This window comes from Etheostoma cragini, chromosome 2 (genome assembly GCF_013103735.1).
Source record: "Etheostoma cragini isolate CJK2018 chromosome 2, CSU_Ecrag_1.0, whole genome shotgun sequence".
NCBI lineage: Eukaryota > Metazoa > Chordata > Actinopteri > Perciformes > Percidae > Etheostoma > Etheostoma cragini.
In genome coordinates this window covers 26296516-26306600 of record NC_048408.1, presented here as the reverse complement: position 1 = coordinate 26306600, position 10085 = coordinate 26296516, and the positions used below count along the sequence as shown (strand labels likewise).

At 40.3% G+C, this 10085-nt stretch overlaps 1 protein-coding gene across 1 annotated transcript; it reads left to right on the top strand.

The window, feature by feature from the left end:
- The first annotated feature begins 244 nt into the window (after positions 1 to 244).
- On the top strand, positions 245 to 7396 carry LOC117960935 (dnaJ homolog subfamily A member 3, mitochondrial-like). The gene is made up of 12 exons (XM_034899253.1): positions 245 to 487; positions 1315 to 1451; positions 2327 to 2410; positions 2574 to 2786; positions 2963 to 3115; positions 3268 to 3415; positions 3631 to 3695; positions 3788 to 3916; positions 4322 to 4437; positions 5018 to 5112; positions 5421 to 5557; positions 6130 to 7396. The coding sequence occupies exons 1-11, from the start codon at positions 283 to 285 to the stop codon at positions 5540 to 5542; spliced, it is 1467 nt and encodes a 488-aa protein (XP_034755144.1). The 5' UTR covers positions 245 to 282; the 3' UTR covers positions 5543 to 5557; positions 6130 to 7396.
- The last annotated feature ends 2689 nt before the right edge of the window (positions 7397 to 10085 follow it).

Sequence of the window (10085 nt, the reverse complement as noted above, 5' to 3'; positions counted from 1 at the left end):
GAGATACAATGCACCATATCTCGATGTAGGTTAACTAAAAATTCAACTTTGCATGAGCTCAGGATAGTAGCAATGTTTTCAATTTTGTGACAATACCTTTTCTGGCTGATCCAAGAGGATTTTAAAATACTTTAGTACATGTAGTGTAATGCGGGTGTGAAGTAGCACAACATCGAAAAGTGCAGCTGTGTCCGTTAACTAGTTTTGTTTTGGTTATGGGCAATTTTTATAACCCGCACATGCGCAGACCGCAGATGCGCTGACACCGGTAGTGACGCGAAGATGGCGTTCTCCGCTGCACGGCTGACTACACGCTGGTTATCGATATCAGTTTCTACTGGACACGGTAGCGGTCGTTTTCTGACTCTCTCCGCCAGGCATGCTGGAGGTTGTTCAGCGACGGTACCGCAGACACACCGGGGACGGATAGCGGTCAGCCGGAGCTCCTGGACACATGGACATGTCGTGACATTGAGAGTACTGACAGGTGAGATAGCTAACTGCTAGCATAACGTCAACAGAGTTTCTTATAGCAGCAACCCTCTGTCTCTATTTGCAACTTCAACAGTTTGTCTAAATATACAAAACCCCGTTTTCCATGCTTTGTCATAGGCAACATTAGAAAGTGTGCAGTCAGCAAGGCTACCATAGTCCTCTAAGGCTAGTTAGCATACATGATGTAACTGCTCTCTGTGTACCAGTATGATTACATCAGCAACAGTATTTCCACACTGACCATATCTTACGGCCCTACGGCACTTTGTGTCAGCATCTTCTGGTTAGCGCTGGAAGAAGTATTCAGATCTCTTAAGTAAAAGTAGAAATACTACAGTTTTACTCAAGTAAAGGTTCTGCGTTTAAACCCTTACATTGGCAGAAGTACAAAAGGTAATGGTATCAAACAAAAGTACTAAATTATCAACAGTGAAAGAACTCACTGGTTCGACTCACTGGTATGACTGGTTATCGATGTATGGATGTGCACATCATTTTAATGTTGCAGCTGGTGAAGGTGGAGCTCATTTTAATTAATCTATTCCTACTTTATTATTACCTGTATTATACGTAATTGTGTGTGCTGACAGGAGTACAATCGGGAGATTTGATGCCATGTTTTTTTTCTTGCTGACATGTTCTGGGCATTTCATAAATGATGTTCTGATACTCAAAATGCAAAACAAATTGGTGAAACCTTGCTGATGATAAACAGCTAGCCTCTTGGGACTGTGCCCAAAAAACTGCACATTATGAAGTATCTGAATGTACAGTAGTACCATCTATTAAACATTCACTTTTGGATACTTTTGTCTGCAGGCTCGAGATGTCCCCATGGCATTGCCGGCCACTCTTTTCATACCAACAGCAGGTTGGCAAACAAGCCAGACTTCTATGAAGTCTTGGGTGTCTCCCGCACTGCGACACAGAAGGACATCAAGAAGGCTTACTACCAGGTAAGAGAAACGCTTTGCTGTGCCACACTGTTGTTTTACACAATGTTTGGTTTTTTGGATACCTTAAAGCTATAGTGCGTAGTTTGTCTACCCCATGAGGAATTCTAAGTAATGACAACAACACTGTCGGCACGTCCACATGATACAGCCTTCCCTTATGGCGCACACGCCCCCACCCCTCCAACATGTAGTTGCTACTATGCAAGAAGGACACAGAGGTTTAAAAAAACACGGTGGACTCTAGAGAAGAGGTAATTAACCTCACTCAAACTTCTGGTAAGTCACCGGACAACACAATCTTCTGAACACAGCCATACTGAGAAATACAGAGAGAGTTGTGTGAAGCTGATAGTGTTAAAGGTGCAGTAGGTAAGACTCATAAAACTAACTTTCGCTTTCTCATATTTGCTGAAACTGACCTTATGTTTGAGTAGAACTACATAAAGCAGGTAATTAAAAACAAAATAAAAAATAAATCTGGCTCCTCTGTCACCTACAGCCTGTAGTGAGAATTTCAAAAATGTACCGCTCCCTGTTTAGATGCACCAAACAGGGCCGGGGGGTGTCTAACTGCCTGTCAATCACTGCTCATGCACACACATTCATTCTCCCTTGTGGGGGAGGGGTGTAGGTGACCGTTTGGGCTTTAGCAGAAAGGAGGAAGGGACTGAAAAGTTGTGCTATTCAAATATTTTGGCTAAGTCTACTGCACCTTTAATTAGTTTTGTAACAACTCATTTTGGAAATGGCTTGAATGTAACTTGACGTTTGTTAATATTAAAAAGTTACGCTCTAAAGCTTTAAGAATGACCTATACAATACTGGTTTCTCATTCTTTGCCCTCATGTTTCCTTCTAATTTTTGTCTCTCTCCAGTTGGCAAAGAAGTACCACCCGGACACCAACCCAGATGTCCCAGAGGCCAAAGAGAAGTTTGCCAAGCTGGCTGAAGCCTACGAGGTACAAAACAAATTACACAAGTGTCAGAAATAATTTAGTTACCACTCCAGTTATGTAAAAGTGCAGGAGAATTAGTAATTCATGATGAGGGGCATACTCAAATTATGTTATTCAAACTTGTGTAATAAACAAACAATATCATGTCGTTGGTTTTTGTGTGAAGGTGCTGAGTGACGAGGTGAAGAGGAAGCAGTACGACACATACGGAGCGGCAGGCTTCAACGCAAGCCGTTCTGGGGCAGCTGGCCAGCAGCAGTACTACAGGGCCGGGGGGACCAATATAGACCCAGAGGAGCTCTTCAGGAAGATCTTTGGAGAGTTCACTGGAGGAATGAGCTTTGGAGGCATCAACAACATGTTTGAACAAAGGCCCGAGGTCAGAACTCCCATCACTGTAGCAGCAAAATGTTTAGATTTTTTTTTACATTAAACCATTATTCTACATGTAAGTTTTTATCTTGCTATTTCACTTTATCTTTATTAAAGTAAACAATTAGTAAAACATAAATTAAATGTTAAGAAGATTGTCAATTTTGTTCGGTCTTTCCACAGTTTGTGATGGAGCTTACGTTTACAGAGGCAGCAAAGGGTGCGAATAAGGAGCTCAGTGTGAACATCGATGACGCCTGTCCGAGGTGTGATGGAAGGGGCAATGAGCCGGGCACCAAAGTGTCTCAGTGTCACTATTGTAACGGCACTGGCATGGTGAGTTTCAGCAGTTTTTATCAGGGTCCCTTCACTATCTTAAAGCTATTTGGGCTTTTAATTGTTCGATTAGTTTCCTCTCAAGATTTCATCACACTGATCTATTAGTCAGCCACTATGCATCACATTACTGTCTGCGTTGCCCCCTGCAGGAGTCAATCAACACAGGTCCTTTCATGATGCGCACCGCCTGTCGACGCTGTGGTGGGAAGGGAGCGATCATAAACACACACTGCGCACTGTGCCGAGGTTCAGGGCAGACCAAGAAGAGGCAGACAGTCACTGTACCAGTACCTGCTGGTAGGTTTCACCCAACCACCCTAGGAACAAATTCATTCAATGTACAGATTCTCAATATATCTCAGAATACTTAATCTTGTGAAAAATTGTGAGTCTATGCAACTTTGACACAAGCAGTAGTTTGACCCAAAGCAGTATACCTGCTTGGACCACTGTTGAATTTGAAATATGTTACATAATGACAAACACAAATTATATTTTTTGTGACCTCACAGGAGTGGAAAATGGTCAGACAGTGCGCATGTCAGTAGGCACAAAAGAAATCCTCATTACGTTCAGGGTGAGTTTTGTTAGTTAAAGTCTTTAAGGTGTCATTCATTTCTTGCAATGCATTTGAGTATGATGTGTTATCTCTGAAATGTGTCTGCGCAGGTTCAGCAAAGCCCGGTTTTCAGGCGCAATGGAGTAGACATCCACTCAGATGTTTTCATCTCTGTAGCTCAGGCCATTCTGGGGGGCACAGCCACAGCACAGGGCCTCCATCAACCCATCAGTATAGTGGTATGTAATGAACGAGAGCCTGTGAACAATATACAGCATCAGCTGCAGCAAAACTTATTTTGAGGCTGTTGTTCCTACTCAGAATACACAGCCAACTAAAATGTGTTTTTTCAACTGTCTCGGTCTCGTCTCGTTGTGGTCGAGTTGTGTTAACAGTTGAGTTGAGTTATGATGCTCTCATTAGTTGTAGATCTATCCGAATGAGTGCTGAGGCATTTTTGGTTGAAACATGCCCCATAATCACAGCCCAATGGAACAGTATCAGACTCATATTCTGACTAGAATATGAGTCTGATGATGAAGTAATGGCGCTCCTATTTCTTTTTTGTGGATGTGTAATGTTTCATGTTCATTTCCTTTTACAGTGTTTCAGTAAAGGCAAATTTCTTTCTTTTTTTTCTTCAGATTCCCGCCAGTTGCCAGGGTGATCAGGTGATCCGGCTGCAGGCGAAAGGCATTCGGAGGATGAACAGTTACAGCTATGGAGATCACTACGTTCACATCAAGATCAGGGTGCCAAAGTAAGACCCACATAGATGTGAAACACTGCCCAAGACTGCCCCCCTGCCATCATAAACATATACATGTATTCAAATAACTGTTTCAATGCATAGGTTGTGTGAACTGACAGGATCTCATTTGACTGAAATGGTATAAGATATGATTTCACTAAACAAATAAATTGATTAATATAAATGCATGGCTGATTAATCAGTGCGCCTAATTGTAATAGATTATTATGACTAATAATAATGACTGCAATAACTGAACAACTAAAAATGTAATAAAAACATGATTTATTCATTGTAGATTTAAAAAGATGTCATGTTAAATTTTCACATTTTGTAGGACTTTGTTATGTAATGGTGCAGTACTAAAAATTGATCACATATGTCTTCATTCTGTCATCTACTTTCGTCTATTCTCTTCATTTCAAACACTGTACAGCTCTATTTCACTTTTCACATATATGTATGCATTTTACCTACTTTTATTGTATATGTTTTTTTTCACATTATGTTTTTCTTTGACTTTTTCTCATCCTTGTTTCTGATTCAGTCTGAATATTTAAACTGTGTTTCTGGTTTCCTGTCCCTGCAGGAAGTTGACTCGTAAGCAGCGCTCTCTGTTGCTGAGTTATGCCGAAGAGGAGACAGATGTTCAGGGGACGGTCAACGGTGTTGAGCCCTCTGTAGGTCAGTATTAGAGTTCAAGATATAAATGATTAAAAAAAAAAGCACACAAAATAATACAAACAAAAAAATAACAGATACATTTAAAAAAAATAAAAAATGAAAAGAGTTACATGTAAACATAAGTCAGATGTTTCTTGGAAAAAAAGCTCTACAGTTACCACAAGTTACTACTAATAATACTTTGTGTTATTGTTTAAGTGACTTGATAAGAGATTTTGGTTCAGTGACTAGACACAGATAGTCAGTGAGTTTCTGTACACTGCAGGGATGTGGGTAGTTGAGCTGATGCAGTGTGTGTTTGTGTCCAGGAGGGAGCAGCAGCACCTCAGATTCTGGCGCAAAGTCAACCCGCTCAGAGGAGGGACAGGACAAGCAGCAGCAGAAAGAAGAGGGAGGCTTCTTCTCCAAACTAAAGAAAATGTTTAGCTGACACCCAGGCAAGCAGGTGGGAGCTTCAAACAGTCACCGAACCTCTGACTTCTTCCCCGGCACTGGGTCAAGGTGGAGGGTGTGGGTTTAGCCTTGACCAACCGCCACTTTGCCCGTTTGAAAGCCCCGGGTGGGCCAAGTTTGGCAAAGCAAAGAAAGGGGAGGTAACCTTGCCCCTTATGACATCTTAAGGGGCAAGATACCAGACTGGCCCATCTGAGCTTTCATTTTCTCAAAGGAAAATCAGGATACCCAGGGCTTGGTTTATACCTATCACCATTTCTAGCCACGGGAGGACCATAGGCAGGCTGGGGGAACGCATAATAATGGTTAAAAACCATAGTGCTCTGTAGCTACGATGTAACACTGTTTAAGGATATTTGAGGGTTATAAAGACTTTAAAACAGCATTTAGTTCAAAATACATTTTAACATGTCTAACTGATGTATAAGGTTATAAAACAGAAAAAGTCTTTTTTCTTCTTTCCCACATTGTACACATTTATCAGAGCTGGCCACAACCCTGTCTCTCCATGACAAACAGCTCTAATTGTATGTCAAAATTTAACCTGATTTATTCTCCCTCCAGGTACCAACCCATGGTAAACATGGTAAAAGAAGAAAAGAAGTCCACTGACTGGGCCCCCATGCTGTCTCCTCCTGCCCCGGGGGATGAGCAAGGAGGATCAAGAGAGCGGCGGAGTGGTATTTGTGTTGACACAGTCACACATTGTTGAAGCTGCGGTTGGCAAACAGGCCACGCAGACGCCAGGTCCACCCACACACCCACTGACCCGTCCCCACAGACAGGTGCTGAAATGAACTGACAAGAACTGCTGGAAGAGAAACAGGACGGCGACTACAGAGAACTATTGTGCCACATCTCCGGTCCCTGTTTACTTTGAAACTGCACTGCTCATTGAGTCACTAAGGGCTTTACAGACCGTAGTTCTCTATTATGTAAAACCAAGCTAGAAGAGAGGAGGACCCACTACACTCAAATGGCTTTATTGCACCAACATTTCGTCTACACTTTTCCTCTTCAGTCACCCTCTCTTCTAAATAGGACACTGCTATGACCAGCACCTAATTGTTGCTGTGCAGTCACTACGCAATTCTGTTAAAAGAATAAAACAGACCCAGAATAATAATTGGCTAAGTAACAAAGTTGTAATTTTAATCAATTCTGAGACTCACTGGATGTTAAAACTTCAAAAGTACTATAGACATCCAATTCTGTGAAATGCATTGGGAGAATATTCTAATATTATAGCAAGAAAAAAAAACTTGTGTGATGATCATCCCTAATACTTATATATACAGTACGTAGTAGCATTTGTTGTACCTGTGTATAACAACAAAACAGTGCGTAATTTAATAAAATGATAAAGCCACTTTTTCAAAACTTTCATTCTGTCCTTTCAGCCATTTTTTTAAACTAACATTCATGTTGTTATACTAAAGGTCAACAGTAGATGGTGGCGTGAGTCATGATTTAACCTTCTTCAGTGCTGTTTCAAGATTGTTCAACCTCCTTCACCACCAACACTCATACTCCAGCCCTCTGGCCTTTCGGCGTGTTCAGCCACCCACTTCATCACCGTGTGCTGCATCTGAGCAGAAGCTTCTGTAAGGGTCAACGAGAACATTCGCTTCAGACCGGGGTTTTCCAAATGTGCTCACAGTCTCAGTGGTCGGTGTGTCGGAGGACTTGTGGTGCCTCACAGGGGAGAGTTATGAAAAATGTCACAGTTACACGTAGAACAGACTGGGCGCTGTGTTTTACATACATCTCCACAGTGTATTTTCTGTTCTTCTTAACGTGGTTTCTAAATGCAATAAAGGGATGGAGTAGATCACTGGGTTTCTTTGGTGCTAATGGATAAGTGCAGGGATGATTCTAGGATCAGACCTTCAGGGGGGGGTCAGCCCCTAATGAGAACGTGACACTGATACTTGCAAAAGTGTTGACCACCCTGCTAAATCAGTAATGTCAGTAGCTGATAATCTCTGAGCTAGCTATTGAACGTCAGCTTATGTTTCTTGACACTATTAATACTATAATGGAACTAAACCTGACACTTTAGAAGTCACAGTAATAACGACCACTTTGACATAATGTTCAGCAATTTTGGTTAATAATTCGAAATTGTCTACTTAAAAAAAAAAAGCAAGAATGGGCACTGTAATCAATTCTTAAATACTTAGAAAATGAACTATTAACTAGAAAATGTTAAAAGTTTTTGATTAAAAAGTTAAACCTAGATAAATAAATCTGTATATCTTCATTATTGAGTGTAACATCAGTCACAGTAGCATTATCGTGTACAGTATATGATCGTGAATAATAAAGTTAAGACAACCTGAGCTTTCTCCTTCCCTTTTCAGGATTTTGGGATGCAACAAATCACCATCGTTCCCAGTCATTATGATGTCATCATAACAGTAAATTACTCCCGCTCACTTATTACAGTTAGTCATGATGAATGGGTTGCCATGTTACATCATACGGATCCTTATAAATCCTCTGAGGGTGGAGAAACCTTTCGTTTTCAGGACCAAACCGAGGTTTCCCTTTATATTCCAACTCTGGTTTGAAAGGAAATGAAGAGAATGAAGAGAAAGAGAGGATTGTGTGAGAACCTACCTATGTATATATTATCATACTTCCACTTACAGATACTTAAATATACATATATACTGTACTGTACTGTAATATTATATATACAGAAGTGGATATAAAATAGATGTGTTACAATCAGAATGAATAATCAAAGTACTAGTAACACTAGTTTCAGCCAGCACAAGATGTGTGAGGTTATGGCTGACATAATGACTTTAAATAATTTACTCTCAGTTTTATGTTCTCTCAGGAATAAGTAAGAGATATTCTGCTTCTGTCCTTTCCTCTTTATTAACATCTCATAGCCAGAGGCAATTATTTCAACAAACAATAACAAGTGTTATTAACTATTGTATTTTACATGGCACCCATCCATTTTCATTTTATGGTGCAGTTAGAGCTATTCTGCCTAAATCACTTTGCGCTTGATGTTAAATACCCTGAACAGCATCCTAGATTTCTTTTTAACCAATACCAGATTTTAATTTGAAACGGAGAAGGTCATTGTTGAGGCTTGGCCGAGTGGTGGATGGAGATCTCATGGAGGTAGAAGTAATCTTCACCTGGTTCATCTTTTATTTGTAGTTAAAGAAATAAATAATAATAATAAAAAGACACTGTTTAAGATACTTTAAAAAGACTATTCCCTGAAACAATAAAACCCCTCCCTGTGTACACACATCAACATGGCACAGTCAAAGTCCCGCCCTTCTACTTCTTGTTTATTGGACCTGTCTTTCAAAAAATATGAACAGGAGTCAAGGAGAGATAATAATAATTTTTTGGTCCGGTTGGAATTGTGCCATGCATGTCACAAACAATGTGTGAAATTTAAAAGATACGTTTACATGTCAAGAGATCAACCACTTGACTTTACGAAGTTGAACAACATTAGGTTTTGTGTGAGATTGCTTAGTGACCTACATCTCTTGTCTCAAACAATATGCTGTTCGTCACCAGAGAAACATGGCTGTCTCCTTGTCGAGCTTTACCGTCTTCTCCAAGTCGAAGGCACAAGCATCAAAAGAGCTGAAAACCATTTTAAATCGGGTCATGTTGAAATGTGGTAACATCAGGTGAGCGACAGTATTTTCCCATGGTATTTTAATAAACATTCTTGGGACAAACTGTGACATTCTTGACATGTAAAATGTTTTTTTATTAAAAAAAAACATCACATGTGTAATCCAAGGCACAAGTCAAATGGGACCAGAAAATAGTTTGTGATTCACCATTGACCGCCGGCCATTTTTTTTCCGAAGACAGGTCCCATGGAGTCAAAAGGAAGGGGCGGGCCTTTGTCTCTCTATAAAGACCTTTAGATGCTTTCACTTCCTGCTTGGCAGTTTGGACCTATGACCAGCAGGTACTATGGAGCTAATGCAAACAAACATTTCAAGTTTGAATATATACAATGACACTTATTTGAATTGAATGTATTAATAATTGAATATATGTGCATGTATGACAAATGCTCAGTTATCAATGTTAACAATGTTAATGTACAGTTTATTGACATGTATGCATGCTGGAATGACCAGAAATGGTTTACCATGTGTTCACTATGCTAACTTGTAGCCTCAGGCCTTAAGCTAAATAATGCAATGGGCAGTGTGCAACCTCTTCTCATAGTGCACTCGGCTAGCACTGTGACTGACATGACTTACACAGTCAACAGCTGTTTGGTAGGTCATTATGTTCTGTACTGCCTGTTGGTTATCACGATCTCCCAGTTGATTCTGCATTTTGATAAGAACTTTAATGTCTTCTGTATCAGAGTAGAAGCATGGAAAACACACATGATAGACACAGCTTCTTCCCTCCTTTCTGTGAGCTTGAGCTAAATATTCTGTAATCTCAGCATCTCTTTGATTGATAGGTATAAGTATCCTTTACAAACTTCATTGTTAATAATAGGACCT